The sequence below is a fragment of the Monodelphis domestica genome, chromosome 1 (genome assembly GCF_027887165.1).
Source record: "Monodelphis domestica isolate mMonDom1 chromosome 1, mMonDom1.pri, whole genome shotgun sequence".
NCBI lineage: Eukaryota > Metazoa > Chordata > Mammalia > Didelphimorphia > Didelphidae > Monodelphis > Monodelphis domestica.
This window is the reverse complement of record NC_077227.1, coordinates 275478533-275499895: the sequence shown is the minus strand read 5'-3', so window position 1 is coordinate 275499895 and position 21363 is coordinate 275478533. Positions and strand designations below refer to the sequence as shown.

The window sequence follows — 21363 nt, the reverse complement described above, 5'->3', positions numbered from 1 at the left end:
TGATTTGTAGACCAGCATTTATTTTGCTAAACAAGGAGACACTTAATTCCTCCTCTAAAGATATACTTGTTGGAGCAATTTAAGTCATTCCATTCCTCCGAGACATGCAACTGCTAGTATCATTCTGACTCCAGTGATGTCAACAGCAGGTGCTAGGAGGCTCAACTCTTAGAATTCCTTAGAATATTTTTTTTCCTTTAAGCATAATCAATTACAAACTTTGAAAAGCAAGCAAACCATCTGAACTGAAAACAAAATGTGATGTGATACTATCAGGTTTTCAAGCACTCTAAGGCAACACAGTGACGTAGTCACAGTAAAACTGTGGCAGGATGTTCAGAACAACGGAGCCATTTGACGGGGGTCATCAGGGAGGACACTGATAGAATCTTCTGCTTTGCCACATAACAGACACAGCATGGTGTATTCCTAGAACAAGACAAAGTGCATATTTACCCTTGGGAAACACAGGTTTGCTTTATAGCTTTGATTCTGTTTTGTAAAAGCTCTTACCCACAACGTGCTTTCTGTATATTTCCTCCAAAAACATCAGCACTGCCTTAGTTTTTATGCCATACCTTATATCTCCAGAGGCCTTCATATAAAGAAAGCAAACAGTCTGAGGCTCCACTCATCACTGTAAAATACAGGTCTTTATCTTGGACTCACTAAATTATATATAAGTGATTAAGTTTGGGAGGAGTGGGAGGAGTTTGAGTGGAGAATGATAATTTGGATGTAAGTTCAGGTTACTAGGACAAACTCCTATTCTTACCCTCGACAAGCCCTTTCCGTTTTTTAATTCAACCTTTAAAAATGATCATTTACTATATACAAAGAACATGGTGCTAGGGGAGCGATAAAGATGAATAATAAGAGTTCTTGATTTCATGAAATGTGAAGTATGGTAAGAGAAATAAAACATATACATAAAACTAGAATACAAAATAGAAATGGTCGAATATGACAAATGTTTAAGAAGGGATGTAAAGCAAAGTCAAATTAAGAAGAATTTATTAAGTACTTACTATATGTCAAGCACTGTGCTAAGTGCTGGGGATATAAGGAAAAGCAAAAACAGCCCCTGCCTAGAAGGAGCTCACAGTCTAATAAGGGAAACAAATATAATTATGCACAGAAATAAGCTATGTATAGGAAAGATTAAGAGTAATCTTGGAAGGCAGGCACTAGCATTAAAGAGGGGACAGGAAAGATTTTTTTGCAGAAGGTAGACTTTTAATTGAGAATTAAAGGAAGTCAGGAAAGCAAGAAAGTAGTTGCTTGTTGATTAACATGAGGTCAGAGTAAGGGAAATACTTTCTGAGTGAGAGGGCAGAGAACAAAAAACACTTTATAGAGGATGTAATATTTTAGCTGAATCTCAAAGGATATCTTAAATGATCTTAAAGGGATTTCAAAAGGCAGAGATAGGAACAGTTAAGGCATTCTATATGTTACAAAGAACAAGATAAACAAAGACATGAAGGCAAAAAGCATGACACATATATGCAAAATACTGAGTAGTCTAGATTGGCTAAAGCATGTAGAAGAAAAGCTGGAAAGGGAGATTGGATTGTGAAGGGCCTTTAATTCAAAGCTTTCTTTAGGAATGATCCATTGTAGGGTTTTGAGCACAAGATGGATAGTATCACAGTTTATATACACGTCTACCTACCTTCCTATCTATCTATCTATCTATCTATCTATCTATCTATCTATCTATCTATCTATCTATCTATCTATCTACAAGAATGATCAATCTGGTAGTGGTATAAAGAAGAGATCAGAGAAAGGTGAAACTGAAAGTGGGTAATTGGTCAGAAAGTTACTAGGCAAGAGATCCTTAAATAAGGTGATGTCGGAGAGAACAGAAACAAAGGTGCTGATGTGAGATATATTATAGAAGCAGAATCAATAGGACTTGGGATTTGATCGGATACAGGAGTTGGGAAAGCAGGGGTCACTGAAAGAAAAATGGAAGTCGAGAAGTTGCTGTTCCTTTGGAGTTTGACTGAGCTTGTGGAAATAACTGGAGTTATATTCAACCAATTAATCAAACCAAGGGTACATATGTACTAAGCATGAGTGGTGCTGGGAGTAATATAAAATGAAAAAACAATGTAAATACACAAGAAATAACTTGAGAATAAATTATGTGATACTGATAGTGCTATAGAACTTTGGGGAATAAAATTCCAATGATGGACTGGAATTCAGAGCAAAAATTCTGGGGCTTGATTTGGGTCTAATAATTAGATAAATATGAGCCCTTCCATTAGTAAGTTGGCTTTACATGCTGCCAAAAAACTGCCAAAATCAAATTTCTATAAATCAGTATATGAAATGGAAGCTATAGGAGCTTAATTTCTTTTTTTTTTTTTTTTTTAAATATATTTTATTTGGTCATTTCCAAGCATTATTCGTTAAAGACATAGATCATTTTCTTTTCCTCCCCCCCCCCCCAGCCCCCTATAGCCGACGCGTAAGTCCACTGGGCATTAGATGTTTTCTTGATTTGAACCCATTGCTTTGTTGATAGTATTTGCATTAGAGTGTTCATTTAGAGTCCATCCTCTGTCATGTCCCCTCAACCTCTGTATTCAGGCAGTTGCTTTTTCTCGGTGTTTCCACTCCCATAGTTTATCCTTTGCTTATGAATGGTGTTTTTTTTCTCCTGGATCCCTGAAAGTTGTTCAGGGACATTACACCGCCCCTAATGGAGAAGTCCATTACATTCGATGATACCACAGTGTGTTTGTCTCTGTGTACAATGTTCTCCTGGTTCTGCTCCTCTCGCTCTGCATCACTTCCTGGAGGTTGTTCCAGTCTCCATGGAACTTCTCCACTTTATTATTCCTTTTAGCACAATAGTACTCCATCACCAACATATACCACAGTTTGTTCAGCCATTCCCCAATTGATGGGCATCCCCTCATTTTCCAGTTTTGGGCCACCACAAAGAGCGCAGCTATGAATATTTTTGTACAAGTCTTTGTGTCCATTATCTCTTTGGGGTACAGACCCAGCAGTGCTATGGCTGGGTCAAAGGGTAGATATTCTTTTGTCGCCCTTTGGGCATAGTTCCAAATTGCCCTCCAGAATGGTTGGATCAGTTCACAGCTCCACCAGCAATGAATTAATGTCCCTACTTTGCCACATCCCCTCCAGCATTCATTACTTTCCTTTGCTGTTATGTTAGCCAATCTGCTAGGTGTGAGGTGATACCTCAGAGTTGTTTTGATTTGCATCTCTCTGATTATAAGAGATGTAGAACACTTCTTCATGTGCTTGTTAATAGTTTTGATTTCTTTATCTGAGAACTGCCTATCCATTTCCCTTGCCCATTTATCAATTGGAGAATGGCTTGATTTTGTGTACAATTGATTTAGCTCTTTATAAATATGAGTAATTAAACCTTTGTCAGAGGTTTCTATGAAGATTTTTTCCCAATTTGTTGTTTCCCTTCTGATTTTAGTTATATTGGTTTTGTTTGTACAAAAGCTTTTTAGTTTGATGTAGTCAAAATTATTTATTTTACATTTTGTGATTCTTTCTATATCTTGCTTGGTTTTAAAGCCTTTCCCCTCCCAAAGGTCTGACATGTATACTATTCTGTGTTTACCCAATTTACTTATGGTTTCCTTCTTTATGTTTAAGTCACTCACCCATTTTGAATTTATCTTGGTGTAGGGTGTGAGGTGTTGATCTATTCCTAGTCTCTCCCACACTGTCTTCCAATTTTCCCAGCAGTTTTTATGAAATAGTGGATTTTTGTCCCAAAAGCTGGGATCTTTGGGTTTATCGTATACTGTCTTGCTGAGGTCGCTTTCCCCCAGTCTATTCCACTGATCTTCCTTTCTATTTCTTAGCCAGTACCAAATTGTTTTGATGACTGCTGCTTTGTAATATAGTTTTAGGTCAGGGACTGCAAGGCCCCCATCATATGTGTTTTTTTTCATTATTTCCCTGGATATCCTTGATCTTTTGTTCTTCCAAATGAACTTTGTTATGGTTTTTTCTAAATCAGTGAAGAAGTATTTTGGTAGTTCAATGGGTATGGCACTAAATAGATAAATAAGTTTGGGTAGGATGGTCATTTTTATTATATTGGCTCGTCCTATCCATGAGCAGTTAATGTTTTTCCATTTGTTCAAGTCTAGTTTTAGTTGTGTGGCGAGTGTTTTGTAGTTGTGTTCATATAGTTCCTGTGTTTGTCTTGGGAGGTAGATTCCTAGGTATTTTATTTTGTCTAAGGTGATTTTGAATGGGATTTCTCTTTCTAGTTCTTGCTGCTGAGCTGTGTTGGAGATATATAGAAAAGCTGATGATTTATGTGGGTTTATTTTGTATCCTGCAACTTTGCTAAAGTTGTTGATTATTTCAATTAGCTTTTTGGTTGAATCTCTAGGATTCTTTAAGTAGACCATCATGTCATCCGCAAAGAGTGATAACTTGGTCTCCTCCTTGCCTATTTTGATGCCTTCAATTCCTTTATCTTCTCTAATTGCTACTGCTAGTGTTTCTAGTACAATGTCAAATAGTAGAGGTGATAATGGGCATCCTTGTTTCACTCCTGATCTTATTGGGAATGCATCTAGTTTATCCCCATTGCAGATGATATTAGCTGTTGGTTTTAGATATATACTGTTTATTATTTTTAGGAATGACCCTTCTATTCCTATGCTTTCTAGTGTTTTTAATAGGAATGGGTGTTGTATTTTATCAAAGGCTTTTTCTGCATCTATTGAAATAATCATGTGATTCTTGCTAGTTTGCTTGTTGATGTGGTCAATTATGTGGATGGTTTTCCTAATGTTGAACCAGCCCTGCATCCCTGGTATGAATCCTACTTGATCATGGTGAATGATCCTTCTGATCACTTGCTGGAGTCTTTTTGCTAGTATCCTATTTAAGATTTTTGCATCTATATTCATTAGGGAGATTGGCCTATAGTTTTCTTTCTCTGTTTTTGACCTGCCTGGTTTTGGAATCAGTACCATGTTTGTGTCGTAAAAGGAGTTTGGTAGAACTCCCTCTTTGCTTATTATGTCAAATAGTTTGTATAGTATTGGGATTAACTGTTCTCTGAATGTTTGATAGAATTCACAGGTGAATCCATCAGGCCCTGGGGACTTTTTCTTAGGAAGTTCTTTGATGGCTTGTTGGATTTCAATTTCTGATATGGGATTATTTAGGAATTCTATTTCCTCTTCTGTTAGTCTAGGCAGTTTGTATTTTTGTATATATTCATCCATTTCTCCTAAATTGGTGTATTTATTGCCATATAATTGGGCAAAGTAATTTCTAATGATTGCCTTAATTTCCTCCTCATTGGAGGTGCTGTCCCCCTTTTCATCTTTAATGCTGTGAATTTGCTTTTCTTCCTTCCTTTTTTTAACTAGATTGACCAGTACCTTGTCTATTTTGTTTGTTTTTTCAAAGTACCAGCTTCTTGTCTCATTTATTAAATCAATAGTTCTATCACTTTCGATTTTATTAATTTCTCCCTTAATTTTTAGGATTTCTAATTTGGTTTTCTGCTGGGGGTTTTTAATTTGATCGCTTTCCAGTTTTTTCATTTGCATTTCCAATTGATTGATCTCTGCTCTCCCTTGTTTGTTAATATAAGCATTCAGGGATATGAATTTACCTCTGATTACCGCTTTGGCTGCATCCCAAAAGGTTTGGAAGGATGTTTCGCCATTGTCATTTTCCTCGATGAAATTATTAATTGTTTCTATGATTTCTTCTTTAACTAAACGGTTTTGGAGTATCATATTGTTTAATTTCCAATTGGTTTTAGATTTGGTTTTCCATGTACCATTACTAATCATTATTTTTATTGCCCTGTGATCTGAGAAGGCTGCATTCATTATTTCTGCTTTTCTGCATTTGTGTGCTATGTTTCTGTGACCTAATGTATGGTCAATTTTTGTGAATGTGCCATGTGGTGCTGAGAAGAAGGTGTATTCCTTTTTATCCCTATTTATTTTTCTCCATATGTCTATTAATTCTAATTTTTCTAAGATTTCATTCACTTCTTTTACCTCTTTCTTATTTATTTTTTGATTTGATTTATCTAAATTTGATAATGGTTGGTTTAAGTCTCCCACTAGTATGGTTTTATTGTCTATTTCTTCCTTCAATTCTCCTAGTTTCTCCATTAGAAATTTGGGTGCTATATTATTTGGTGCATACATATTGATTAATGATATTTCCTCATTGTCTATAGTCCCTTTTAACAAAATATAATTACCTTCCCTATCCCTTTTGATCAGGTCTATTTTTGCATTGGCTTTATCTGATATCATGATTACCACTCCTGCCTTCTTTCTATCAGTTGAAGCCCAGAAGGTCTTACTCCATCCTTTAATTCTGACCTTGTGGGTGTCAACCCGCCTCATGTGTGTTTCTTGAAGACAACATATGGTAGGGTTTTGGATTCTAATCCATTCTGCTATTCGTCTACGTTTTATGGGTGAGTTCATCCCATTCACGTTCAAAGTTATGATTGTCATTTGTGGACTCCCTGGCATTTTGATTGCCTTCCCTAATTCTAACCTTTTCTTCTTCGGCTCTACCTTTTAGTCCAGTGATTTACTTTGAAACAGTCCCCCTTGTCCCCTCCCTTGATGTTTCCCTTTTTAGTCCCTCCCTTTTTGTTCCCTCCCCCTCCCCCCTCTCTTTCCCTCCCTTTTTGTTCTCCCTCTCCCCCTCCCCCCCTTGGTTTTCCCTTCTCCTTACCCTTGTTGGGTAAGATAGAATTCAAGATCCCAATGGATCTGGAGGTTTTTCCCTCTCAGAGCTGATTTCCCTGAGATTGAGGTTTAAGTAACCCCCCCCCTCTCTTCCTCTCCTTCTTATAGGAGTTTTCTTCCCCTCCCCTTCCCATGTGAATCTTTGTGTGAGAATGATTATTCTATTTGGTCTTTCTTTACCCCCTATTTATACATTACATTTTCCCCACATGTTAGTATACATAGGTTGATACAAATGTAGTCCTTATAGAAGAGAGTTTGAGTAAAAGAAGAAGATAACATTTTCCCCTTTCCTTAATATTTACCTTTTCAGGTATTCCTTGCTCTTTGATTTTCGGTATCAAACTTTCCACAGAGCTCTGGTCTTTTCTTTGCAAAAAGTTGGAAGTCTTCTATTTTGTTGAATGCCCATACTTTCCCTTGGAAGTATATAGTCAGTTTTGCTGGGTAGCTGATTCTTGGTTGGAGACCCAGCTCTCTTGCCTTTCTGAAGATCATGTTCCATGCCTTACGATCATTCAGAGTAGAACTTGCAAGGTCTTGGGTGACCCTGATTGGCATTCCTTTATATCTAAATTGTCTTTTTCTGGCTTCCTGTAGGATTTTTTCTTTTGTTTGATAGCTTTGGAATTTGGCAATTACATTCCTGGGAGTTGTCTTTTGGGGGTTTAGTGTAGAAGGTGTTCTGTGAGCTCTGTCAGTGGCTGTATTGCCCCCTTGTTCTAGAATCTCTGGGCAATTTTCTTTGATTATATCTTGTATCACCATGTCCAGTTTGGTGTTTATTTCTGGCTTATCTGGGAGTCCAATTATTCTTAAATTATCCCTTCTCCCCCTATTTTCCAGATCTATCACCTTGTCGGTGAGATATTTTATGTTCTCTTCTAATTTCTTGGTATTTTGGCTTTGCTTTATTGATTCTTGCTCTTTTACACGATCGTTGTCTTCCAGCTGCCTGATTCTGGCCTTTAAAGCCTGGTTTTCTTTTACAGTTTGGTCAAACTGGTTTTGTAGATGCGTGAATTTCTTTTGCATTATTTCCAACTTTTCCTCCCAGAAGGCTTCCATCTTTTTGGTCATTTCTGATTCAAATTCTTCATAGGTTTGTGGAGAGTTTCCATTTCCTTTGGAAGGTTTTGGAGCATTTTCTTTTATATTATCTTCTGTCTGCTCTGTATTTTGTATTTTGGCTCCATAGAATGTGTCCAAAGTCGCCCCTTTCTTCTTATTTTTCTTGGTATTTTGGGGCTTCTGTGGTTCTGTGGAGTTTGTCATCTCTGAATGTGGAGGATTAGTTTTTCTTGTCTCTTTCTGGTGTTCAGAGGCAGTCCTGGGCAGATAGTTCTATGGGCTTTCCCTGGGTTAAACTGAATATGCCTCACTGGAACTGGAATGGAAGGGTTGGACCACGTGGCCACACTCTCCCCCCGGCTCGCTTTCCGGAAGTTGCCTTCAGAATCGCTGGCCGTGAGGCTGTTTCGCAGGCCTGCGGGGGGATGGGCTGCCGCTTCCCCAAGCTCCGAGAGCACAGACTTTCACTGAGACTTGGATAGCAGGATCCAGCCCGTGAGGCTGTCTTGCCCGCCCTGAGGGTTGCTGTTGTTTTGACCGGCTCTCTGCAGCGGAAGCCCCAGGCAGTAACTTTCACCGGGACTGTAGAAGGCCCTGAGGGTTGTTGTTTCCGAGGACCCTGCTCTCTGAGCCGGCCGGGCTGCGGCTTCCGGGAGCCTTGGACTCTGCGCTCCTACCCCTGAGGTCCGAGTGATCTCGGGTTCTGGCTTTTAAGGGGAGCCGTACCTTTTGAACCGGGTCCAGGTCCAGGAGGAGGGTTCCCAGGGTCTGTGCTGTTGATCGTTTTGAATTTCGGCGCCTTAGGAGCTTATCGTTTGAGATTGGTCGGGAAGGGTTTTCCGGAGATCTGAGCTTTAGCTTTCTCTAAGCCGCCATCTTAACCGGAAGTCAGGAGCTTAATTTCAAAGCTCAAAGAGACCCTAGAGTTCTTCTTTACATATTTTTTAAGATGTTCATTTTATAGATGAGGAAATTGAGGTCCAGAAAAGATTATATGATTTTCCTAAGGTCACAAGTTGTAAGTAGCAGAGATGGTACTTGAACCTAAGTCCTCTGATTCCAAGTCTAACATTCTTTCCATTGATGATATAACTGTCTCCAAATATTTGAAGGGTAGTCACATGGAAGAGAGATTAGCCTTGTTCTTTTTAGCACCATACAATATAAACAAGTGAATAGGTGAAAGTTGCAAAGGGGCAAATTCAGGTTTGATTTCAGGAAAAACTTGCTATGAAATTTAGCTGTTCCAAAGCAGAATGGGCTCCTCAGAAAGTATAAGGTTCCCCATCACTGGAGAGCTTACAGCAGAAGAAGGAAAATCCATTTTCAGATACATGGCAGATACAGGGAATTCTTTTATGAATATGGATGGATCAGACAGGAATTAAGTTTCTAACTCCCAAGTTAATGTAATTCTATAAAGATGATTACAAAGTTATAAGAGCACTACTTAGCTGCCCCCTTTTGTGAATCTGTGCACTTTCTTATAAAGTGAACAATCATAGGTTCATAGGTTTTCACATATAGTTTTCTAAAAACAAGGCAAATTTGCTTTTTCTGGACCTAACCTAAGCCTAAAATTTGTTCCAAAAATAAGACACTGATTTTTGCTTATTTAGGTTGAAATGTCAGGTTATGAAAATGGTTCATTTCCATCTTTAGCTTCTTTATCACCACTTCAGATTTGACATAGAAACAATAATATCTGTGTGCCTGTGCAAATACATTACAATAGTTTTCCATGATAGCCAGACAAATTAAAAAAGGTACATCATAGTCACATAAACAGGCATAACATAATATTCTCCATATATAGCACAAAGATAGCATTCTTCACTCATGAGCTGTAGGACGTGCTCTTTACTTGTTTTTCCAGTGGGAATGGCTTTATATAGATTCATCCATATCCAAGGTTCCCCTATCAACTTATTAAGATGCAGGTAGGAAGAAGAGTCTTTTTTAAAAAAAGTTTATAACAGGGGGCAGTTAAGTGGCAAAATGGATAGAGCACCAGGCCTGGAGTCAGAAAGACCTGGGGTCTCAGACAGTTCCTAGCTGTGTAATCTTGCAAATTACTTAATCCAGATTGCCAAACAAAAAGTAAGGGTTTTTAAAAAAAGTTTCTATCAGGATTGGAAATCTGATGAAGCCTATGTACTTCTGAGAACAATATTGTTAAACTGAAGAGTATCTAGAGAAGTGCGACCAGGACATTGGGAAGAGTAAAAATGAAGTTTTAAAAGGATAAGCTGAAGAGAGAGAAGCCAGTGTTCAGAAGACTCAAAGTAGACCTCATAGTTATTTTCAAGCAACTGAAGGGATACTATATTGGAAAGACACTGGCTGGTTTTGCCTGATCCTAGAAGTCTGAAACAGAATAATGGGTGAGAACTGTGGAAGGCTATTTTAAATGACTAAAAATCAGAGCTATCCAGAAGTATAATGGGCTGCCTCAGGAGGTAATGAATTCTTTAATAGTCTAGGTCTTGAAGTGCAGGCTAGACAATCACTTTTGGGGATTTTAATAGTGGAGATTTCTACTCAGGAATGGGTGGGACTATGTGCTTTCTGAGATCCCCTCCAATTCTGTAATTTTATGAATCTGTTCTTGATTTGAAAGTACCATACCTAGACTTTTGTAGAATACTAAATACTTTTTTCCTCAAAGTCTTATGATATTTACCTGATATTCATCCATGACACTGAAAGTATACTCATGTCTGGCCACTATGTGATGACAATTCTTACATATATCTACAAGACAAATGGGGAAAATGGCATTTTATTTGCCTTAGAATAATAACAGTTTTCTCTTTTACTTTAATAACCTTAAGGCTCTATTTTATGAAACACAAAAAGAAATTTGTTATAATTACCTTTGTTAAAAAACCAGAATATGTACCATTGTATCATATTACAATTAAAGAACTGAAATTGTGGCCTAAGAGTATATACAATTCCCATTCAAAGCCATAAGGCAGTCAAATGACACATAATTTAAGTGTTAATTTCAAACTTATAGTACCTGAACCAATATATAAAAGATATTTTATTTTCAAAAATGAGATGGTAATTATACTTCTATAATAAATTACAAATCAGAAAAGACTGAGTAAATATTATTTACTTTAGAGCTTTAAAGTGAATTTAATGCTTAAAAAAAGTTTAAAAGTATATACAAAGGAAGGAAGAACTTTAAAAAAATTATACTACTTTACCAATCACCTGGGTCTATTTGAAAAGGTTACATTCCTCTCCCATTCCCAAATACTTTATTAAGAGTAATGCTTTCCTTATTCCAATTATCTATTCCCCTAAAAATCTAGGAAAACTCAGAATTTGGAAATAAGTCTCTCCAAAAGGCCTCTCAATAGGAGAAAGAGTTGTCACAAATCCATGCAATAAATTCACACTTGCCTCAAATGAGAGGTGCTATCATCGTCATTTTGGGGCTATTTTTACTTTACAAATAGTCTAGTTTTCTTTAAAAATTTGTTTCTCCAAATACAAAATATTTGTGAGAAACACAACCAGAAGGGAATGATGAGATCCTTTTAGAAGCAGGTCCACTGACAGGTTAGGGAGAAGTGAGGAAAGGAACAGAAAAATTAAGGACTCAGAATAAGAACACAAAAAGCATAGCAATCTGGGGCCATTTAATTATAAGGGCAATCAGTTCTATAATATAACACCATAACTAGCTAATGAGTGCCTGAGGCCAGATATGTTCCCCTTTTCTAAAGGCATAGTGTGCTTGGAACAGTAAATGTATATTTAAATGTTTTCTGCCTTCTCAACTTTGACAGTGGAGACAAATGCCTTATCTGCCTCATCCTTTCAAAGGTTTCAATCATTTAGAAAATTCCTGCATGTAGAATCAATCAAATAATAAGTATTTATTAAAGTGCCTACTATATCCCAGGTGCTGTGCTAGCTGCTGGAGATATAAACATAAAAAAATGAAACAATTCTTATTCTCAAGAAGTTTCCAATCTACTGAATAATAGTAGCTCACATCTATAGTTGTTTTTGTTTTTTTTTTTATCATTCTCAAAGTGCTTTTTTTACAACTCTGGAAGTGCACACATATTTTAGAGATGAGGAACTGAGATCTATGGAAGTTAAATGACTTGTATTTGGTCACAGTCAGAACTCAAATGAAATTCTTATGTCCTGTGTTCTTTCTATTTTATATCCTATTGCTTTTCCCTAACAATTTTTTAAAAATGAGGCGTTAGTAAATTTTCCTCTTAAAGCTAAACAAAGTACTTCATATAATACAAACATTTAAATCTAGTTACATTTGCATAATAAATGAGCTTAATTAAATAAAAATCTATTAATAGCCCCTGATTAAGAAATTAAAGTCAGCTTACGATCATAGGTAACTATTTCTTCTCCATCTTCCTCTTTCGTGGATTTGTTTGCAATCAGCATAAAATCTCGTTTATTACACATTGCACAACCTACATAGTTCAGCAAGAAAGATCCATTTTCCAGGCAGGTGTTACCCTAAAATATCGGAAATTAAAACAAAAATAAGCTCTTTTGTATCTGCAGCATCACAGTATTTAAATATCACAATATTTAAAATAAGTGAGACATTTTTATTTCAAAATTATTTTTAAAATTGATATTAATTTATTATTATTTATTATATATTCTTTTTATTCATTTTATTTCAAATTTTTGGTGAAAAAGTTTCCAACAGCTTTTAGGATAAGGCTTTTAGATAAAATCATCACCCCAAATATGCTCATTTGAAGACTATACCAAACAACATACAAAAAGTGCAAGAACCCTCTATATCTAAATGGAGATCAGAGACTTAGCTTTCCAAACATCTAAAGGCTGCAGGTCTGCATGTGTGAGGCACCCAATTGTACCTTGTCACTCCCAAATATCATAATCATTACCTTTAATAGTATTACCTTTAAGAATATCCCTAAATCTTTCTGAGCCTCAGTTTCTTAATTTGAAAAAATGAGGCTGGCCTATGCTGCAATCTCTTATGGTCTTTTCCAGCCCTGAATGCTTGATCCTATAAGCAATACGTTAAAAAAAGTCACGAAAAGTGGAAAATGTAATTAATACTTAGCACAATTAGAAGATACAATAAGAGATACAATTAGAAGTAGTAATAGCTGCATTTATGTAGTGCTTTAAGATTTGCAGTGTTTTACACACATTGTGAGCTTAAATGCAATTTTTATTCTTTTTAGAATCTTTCTTCCTTAGACTCCCTTTCTTCCTTCAAGACACAGCTGAAATGCCATTCTACACAAAGCCTTTGCTGATTTTTCTAACTGCTAGACTTTGACTTTATTTTGTCTTTATTTTTTATATACTTATATACATTTTCTCTCCCAATAGAAGCCTTAAGAACAGGGACTGTGGATTTTTTTTTGTTGTTGTTGGTCTAGTATATTTTCTGATACATAGAAGGTGATTGATAAGTTTTCACTGAATGATTTTAGAGATGAGGAAACTGAGGCTGATAGAGGTACAATGATTTATCTAGGATTACAAAGTCTGATCTAGATCCAATATATAGTATTCAAAGCCTAGACTCCCTGACTCTCTCAAATGCAAGAGTTTATATGCTCTGCCAAGATGCCTACTTGCTGTTCTCTTAGTTCTTAATAACACAACTTGATTCTTGATTCTTGAACCAAAAAAAAGTTCTCAATTGAAACAGATCTATAATCCATGAGATAGGACACAAATAAAAGAGATTTCATATACTCTCTTTAACACTATTTACAGTAATCCTGCATAAAAATAATTTAGGCATTTGGCTCAAGGGAAGTTTTCCCTAAAGGCTTTTTAATAATTAAAAGTTTATACTTTTCATCACTTCCCAGATAACAACCTCAAGAAACTTTAATCATGCCAACAGCCCTGTGAATTATGTTATATAAACTTTATATTTTATAAAAAAGGGATCACATTCAATCATAGGCCTATTGAGTTGTTGCTTTGGAGCAAAGGACACACTTTCAGTTGATAATAACGCATGTACTATAAGTTTGACCCAAGTTTTATACTGTAATAAAACAGGGAAGGAAAAACCAGATTGAAAATGCCCACTTGTGAATCAATGAAAGAATGAATGGGAATGGGATAGTGAGCAGTTACCTCTCTAGGTTTGAGAAGCAACATGGTGTAATGGAAAGAACACTTAACTCCTAAGTGGAACTGGGTTCCTAATCCCAGCTTTACCATTACCTGTATAATGTCAAGCAAATCAAATTCTCTTCTGGACTTGTTTACACAGCTATAAAATTAGGATTGGTAGAGCGAATAATATCTAAGGTCCTTTCTACTTCTGGGTCTCTAAAAATATCAAAAACCATATACAAGTTGATAACTATAAGAATACTATCTTATATTGGTAAGAACTAAGATTCAACTCTCATGACTCCTTAGTTGTGTTCAGTAAGAATGCTCCAGTGGAACCCAAATACTAGCAAGTCCTGTGGGCTAACCTATAGCCAGATTTGGAGAGGCTTATCACCAGGTTGGTCACCAGGTGTGTTTTTTTTTTTCTTTTGATGACAAGAACTTTTTAAAAAATTTTATTCTACTTATTTTTTATTTTTTCATGTATATAAATCATGGTTACATGATTTATATTCTTTCCCTCCCCTCTTACTACCCCCCCTCCCATAGCCAACATGCAATTCTACTGGGTTTTACATGTCACTGATCAAGACCTAGTCTACATCCCCAATCATATCCCTATCAATACATAAGATCAAGCAGTTGTTTTTCTTCTGGATTTCTACTCCCACAGTTCTTTCTCTGGATGTGGATAGTGTTCTTTCTCATAAGTCCCTCAGGATTGTCCTGGATCATTGCATTGCTGCTAGTAGAGAAGTCCATTACATTTGACCGTGCCACGGTGGATCAGTCTCTGTGTACAATGTTCTCCTGGTTCCGCTCCTTTCACTCTGCATCAATTCCGGGAGGTCGTTCCAGTCTCCATGGAATTCCTCCACTTAATTATTCCTTTGAGCACAATAGTATTCCATCACCAACATATACCACAATTTGTTCAGCCATTCCCCAATTGGAGGGCATCCCCTCATTTTCCAATTTTTTGCCACCACAAAGAGCATGGCTTTGAATATTTTTGTACAAGTCTTTTTAAACCTAGCAGTGGTATTGCTGGATCAAAGGGCAGACAGGGTGACAAGAACTTATAAAGAAAAATCTGTTAAGGAATGGGAGAGCTGTTTTCCACATAAGTAGAACCAATAAAATCATAAATTTTTTGAAGTATATTTATACAGTGGTTTGTAGTTTCATGTATATTATTTTGTTTGAACCTCAAAACAGCCCTGGGAAGGAGGTAAGAATAATTATCTTGATTTAACAGATAAAGTTAAAGAACATGGTCATATGATTTTAAGTGAGCACACCAGTCCTCCAACCAAGGTCTTCTTATTCCTAGTTCAATGCTATTTCCAACACATGGTTCTCCTCACAGTGCAGTGTAGTAACATATGTATCTCTGATCTTATCACAACATGTGATCTATTTATAAAATGCAAACTGGGATAGCTGAATAAGGGATATACAACATAACTTTTGTGTTATAAAGAAATGAGTGCTTAGAATAGCTGAATATAAATGTACCATACAGATTCCATGTCACTGAAAGCAGTGAAGATAAACTACAAGGGACCTTTGTTAATGAGTCTTCCATATGAGGAATAGTTGCAATCACCAAACTTGTGAGAATGTGAATTTAAGCATTAAATATTACAGAGTTTATTTGTAATGGGAGGAAATAAAGAATACACTCCACAATCCCAGGATAATATAGCCTACTACAACAACAGTTTAAAAAATTACCACAAACAAGTGAATATGGTTTAAAAATAAGTTTCAACATGTTAATAAGTGCCCATGGGAAATATAGTTCAGTTATGACTGAACATTTGAAAATATATACTTAGGTATACTTAGGTATTTGCTCTGAGGAATGTCTGCCCCTCACTCTTGACCCAGAAAGAATGCTGTGATAAGAAGTGATCCCAATTCACAATACATTAGGCCAGCTAGAAGGCTCAGTGGATAAAGTCAGGCCCGGAGACAGGAGATCCTGGGTTCAAATCTGGCCACACACACTTTCAATTGTGTGACCTTAGGCAAATCACTTAATCCCAATTGCCTAGCCCTTACTGATCTTTTTGCCTTATAATCAACACTTAGTATCAGTTTTAAGATAAGAAGATAAGGGTTTTTAAAAATTCACAATATATTACAGCAAAGTTAATTTCAGGAATTTGGGAGTAATTCTGAAAGGATTTGCACTGAATTTACTTGATTGAGCAAATGTTTCTGCATATATAATGCAAATTACAACACAGTAAAAAAGAATGTTTAAAATATTTAAGAAAATAAACTTTTAAAAAGCATACAAAGATCCTATATTGTACTCATTGTTTACTGACTGTCAAAAAGTAGTTGAATAAAATGTCACCTTATAAATTCTCTCTTCTATATATTATAATCACTCAGTATTCCTTTAAAGATGTAACACTAGAAATAATTCTGTTTAGTAATCCTTTGATAATAAACTTGAAGCAAAACATTTGAGTATTTAAATACTGAGTCATTTAGGTATTTAGCCTATGGTTTGAATGAGGAAGCAGTTTGCCTAATGTAATTTAATGTATATGGAGAATATGAAAGTAATAAAACTACTTAAAATATTTTTTATCTGCAAAGTTACTTTTCATTAACTAAGGCCTAGTTAGTTAAAATTAATAAGATTTTGGTGAATGCTATTTTATCTTGATTGTAAAATCCTTGTGTTGAAAAAGGAGAATGTCCCCAGTGGCTCTTTGTCAAAGTACTTATCAATCATTTTTTAATATGTTAAGAAATACCCAAAGGTAGTAAAACTCTCAATGAAATGTATATCTTTGGGCCCTTGTGCATTCTGATGAGACAATCCTGAAATGTCTGGATATTATATATGGAATGATTCATTGGGGAGACCAACATGTTAATCTCCCAAAGAATCAGAGCGGGGATTGTGTAAATTTAATATAAATTGTACTACCTCTTCCATTTTAGAAAGGTCAAATCTGAAAATCCATTTCAGTCCCAGTTCTCAGTTCCACCCTTTGATTAGATTTGATTAGATACTATGGGAAACCTCATGGCTCCCTGGAGCCCAGAGAATGTTTGCCTCTTGTCCCAGGTGACCAGCCTCTGATCTGGACTGAGGTCAAGTTTGTCCAACCAGGAATACCCAGAAGGAGTGGTGCCACTGAGGTTATAAGTTAGGGATGGGAGAGGAAGTGGCAAGTCTCTTGGTTTGAGAACTTGCCTGGTGGGGTAGATCATGTTTGGTCTTTTGCTAGGAAGCATTACACTGGTCATTTGATTTATCCTGATGTGGCCTCTCTTGGCTAACTAACAGAGAAAGGAGGGGAGCAGCAAACTCAGATTATCTATGCCTAGACATGTGATAATGTGTCTTTCTCTCCAATTTTCACTACCTAATAATTATAAATGTATATAGCCTCCAGGGAATTTTAATCCTAACACACTAAATGGTTCAGATCAAAGATTGGGCATGATTGATATGCTGGTTTAAATTCTGGGTTATTTTGGAAAATATTTTGTAATCTCAAATTATGTGCCAACAACAGTTGTAGAAAATAGCACAGATTCAGTTCTTTTTTGAACTAGTTCACTAGGCAATTTCTGGAGGAAGAAAGGTTTGTTTTTGAGTTCACATTTTTAAGAATTGGGTTCAGTCAATTAATTCTGCCCATTTTCATGTTTGGTTCATAGTTCTGTTCAAGAACTCATTGTAAATACATCACATCACCATCTGCATTGAACACAGGCCTATTTGTTGCTTATCTGTGAAATGCACCCACTACAATCCTCCACACATCTGTACATATCCAAAAGAGAAACATCTAAATATTGTACATGATGACAATCTGAACCAGTTACTACCTACGCATTGCAAATTTAGAACTCACCATTAGACTAACCCATTATCTCCCTTGCTAATATTTTCAATCTCTTCCTATTGATTCCTTCCCCTCAGCTTTTACATCACCGCGAAGTCTTTTTTTATCCTAATAGCATTTTCCCTTGATACAACTCCCCATTCCCATCATCGAGACTTTCCTTTATCTCCTCTTTCTTTCCTCTAAATATATGAATAATTGCCTCTATTTTTCTTAATATGCTGGCCTTCTTTAACCTCCTTCAATTTGGCTTTATTAATCTTCTCAAACTATGCTATTGAAAGTTTTGTACAACCATTTCTAGCTATGGAGATATGATTCTTTGAAACTCACTCACCACAGCCTCCAATCTTTCTCCCTCTTGACTCTGACATTGTGGGGCAAGGCAACACACCCTTCTGACAAGAATAACTTCTATATAGAGATCAGTGGCTATGTCTAACCTGAACCAGTGCCAAGTATCTTTTTTCTGCTATTATTAGGTAAGCATTTTTTTTTTTTGGTTAGGTGTTAGAATGTCTACAAGTATCTTATTTTGTTCCAGACCGTACCTTAGTATAGTGCTTGGCACATAGGTTTTTAATGTTTACTGATTGACTGATGAAATCCTGATCCTGAACCATCAGATCTCCTTGAGGCAATTCTAGCACAAAACAGTTATCAATTTACTGTTAACCATAATTTGCTCTGTCCTTTCCAATCCCAAAATCATTTTCCTTGGAAGAGAAAATTATCCCTGCTTTTATGGGACACAATCTAGTAGGGAGCTATGATACATACATAAATAACTAGAGTACAAAATAATACATGGTAAGTACACAAGAGAAGCATTCTAAGTGCTTTGTGAGATCTGAAAGATTATTATCAACAGAGGATTAAATAATGCTTCATGGAGGAAGTAGTTAGCATTTGAGAAGAACATTAAAGTGTAGCTAGGATTTCTAGGATTTCAACACGTAAGTGCTGACAGGGACCTTCTGATCATAGACATGAGCAAAGTCACAAGTGAAGAAAGCCCAGGGTAGATACACAATAAGAATATGTATATTTTTCTTTAACCCATTCTTTCTGTCTTAGTAACGATTCTAAGACAGTAGGGCAAAGGCTATGCAAATGAGGTTAAGTGACATGACCTGGGTCACATGGCTAGAAGTGTCTGAGGCCATATTTGAACCCAGGTCCTCCTGACTCCAGGCCTGATGCTCTATCCAACATGTCACCTAGCTACTCCAAAAGTACTTTCCCTGGAGCATGAAGAAAGAACTTTATGAACCTCAATGCACTCATAAATTGCTATAGTAATTAAGAGATAGAAGACATAAAGTTAGAAAAATAGTATCACAGCCAGGGGCAGCTAGGTAATTCACTGGATAAGGAGCCAGACCTCGAGGCTGGAGGTCCTAAGTTCAAATATGGCCTCTGACATTTTTTAGCTTGCCCAGGGTCACACAACTAAGAAATGTCAGAAGCCAGAGTTGAACCTAGGACAAAGGGAAACAACCTTCAAAAAAAGAAAAACCCAAAAGGTAGACAAGGATCATTTGGGGAACTAAGGTGAAAAGGGAATGGAGCTAGCAGGAGGCAAAGCAACCAGTGATGAACAAACCACATACCCCACCACCCCACACATCTGCTCTCACAGGTTCCTGAACTTAAGCCCAAGATAAATCAGACCCTGAGAGCCTGCTGGGCAATTAGTGGCCCAAGCCAACTAATATTCCTTGGAATTGCAAACCTGTGGAGAACTCCAAGGCAATCTGGGCTGAAGGGGACCAATCTGTGAGGGCCCAAAGCAAAGCCAGGAACCACAGTCTGGGCTTGGGGGTGAGGACATAATCCATGATTTGGGGGGAGGACACAGTTCTCAAGGGAAGCCTCCCTGGGACTTTTTTGCCAAAAACTAGGGGTGGAGCTACAGGACAGGGCAATCAAGAGTGTGCCTGACTGCATCAAGAACACCTTGAGACTAAACAACTTGAGCCCAAGCCTGGGGCTAGAATCTAATCAACACCTGACCTGATCAAGTTCAGACTGAAATCAAAAGCTTACACTCAAGCCTGAGGAAAGTCTTCAAGCTATCAGCATCTCAATTGAATCAGCAGGGAGAGGGTACTTTCAGAGCTCTCAGCCCTCAGACCATCAGGTAAACTAGTAACAACCCAGAAAATGAGGTGAAAATAACAAAGGAAGGACTAGAGTTTAAGAGGGTACCCCACCTCCCCAGAAAACAGAACCTACCTATAATTAGATAGGAAAAATGAGCAAACAATCAAAAAAGCACCTAACTAAAGATTTTTTTATGGAGACAAAAAGCAAGGTGCAGACACAGAAGGGAACAGCAAAAGCAAAGGAAACACACTCAGAGTCCAAAAGAAAAATATGGATTGGAAACAGATTCTGGAAGAGCTCAAAAACAACTTCAAACACCAATTATTAGAGGTAGAGGAAAAGTGGGGGAAAGAAATGAAAGTGACACAAAAAGAAAAGAAAGTGGTGCAAGGAGAAATGAAAAGTGATGCAAGAAGAAATGGGCCAACCGAAAAAGGAGAACCAAAAACTGACAGAGGGAAACCAGGTCTTAAAAATCAGAACTGACCATCTAAAAACTATTGATTTCGTGAGAAATCAGGAAACAATAAAGCAGAATTAAAGGAATGAACAAAATAGAGGAAAACATCAAATATCTTAATGAAAAAACAACTGACCTAGAAAACAGGTCTAGGAGAGACAATCTGAGCATTATTGGATTACCTGAAAGCCATGATGAAGAAAAAAACCTTGCACATCACATTACAAGAAATTATCACAGAAAACTGCCCAGAGATTCTTGAACAAGAAAATAAAATTGAAATCAAAAGAATTCAGATTGCCTCCAGAAAGAAATCCTCAATTGACAATTTGCAGGAATGTAATAGCCAAATTCAAGAGCCACCAAACCACGAAAAAATTCTTGAGTCAGCCAGAAAGAAACCATTCAAATACCATGGAGCTATAATCATGATCACTCAGGACCTAGCAACTTCTACATTAAAGTATCAGAAGGCATGGAATATGATATTCAGAAAGGTGACAGATTTGGGCTTACAACCCAGAGTCACCTATCTAGCAAAACTGAGTATACTCTTCAGAGGAAAAAATGGTCATTCAATAAGAGAGAAGATTTCCAAGCATTCCTGAGGAATAAGCCAGACCTAACCAAAAAATATGAAGGCTAAATACAAGACACAAGAGAAGCCCAGAAAGGTTAATAAGAAAGAGAAAATTTAAGGGACTCATTAAGGTAAAAATGTTTACATATCTATATGGAAAAAGTATTTCTATAATTCTCAAAAATTACTCTCAGTAGTAGAGAAGATAGAAGGAATTTACTCAGAAAGAGGTTGGAAAAGTAATCTGCTTATGATAATACGATGATAGTGATATATATGTAAATGTGATGTTATAGAATGATATGCATGTATGATATATGCAAAGGAATTACATGTTAAAAATCAATCAAGGGCTGAAAGGGAGGGTGGCACTGAGAGAAA

At 36.7% G+C, this 21363-nt stretch overlaps 1 protein-coding gene across 1 annotated transcript in view; it reads right to left on the bottom strand.

The window, feature by feature from the left end:
• Positions 1-21363, bottom strand: part of CHURC1 (churchill domain containing 1) — a 34153-nt gene continuing 12790 nt past the window's right edge. Inside the window, exons 2-4 of the mRNA XM_007473039.3 lie at positions 12206-12341; positions 10513-10583; positions 1-429 (exon numbers count right to left, since the gene is read on the bottom strand). Of these exons, the coding sequence (XP_007473101.1) occupies positions 337-429; positions 10513-10583; positions 12206-12341 (300 nt within the window). The 3' untranslated portion in view covers positions 1-336. The remainder of the gene's footprint in view (positions 430-10512; positions 10584-12205; positions 12342-21363) is intronic.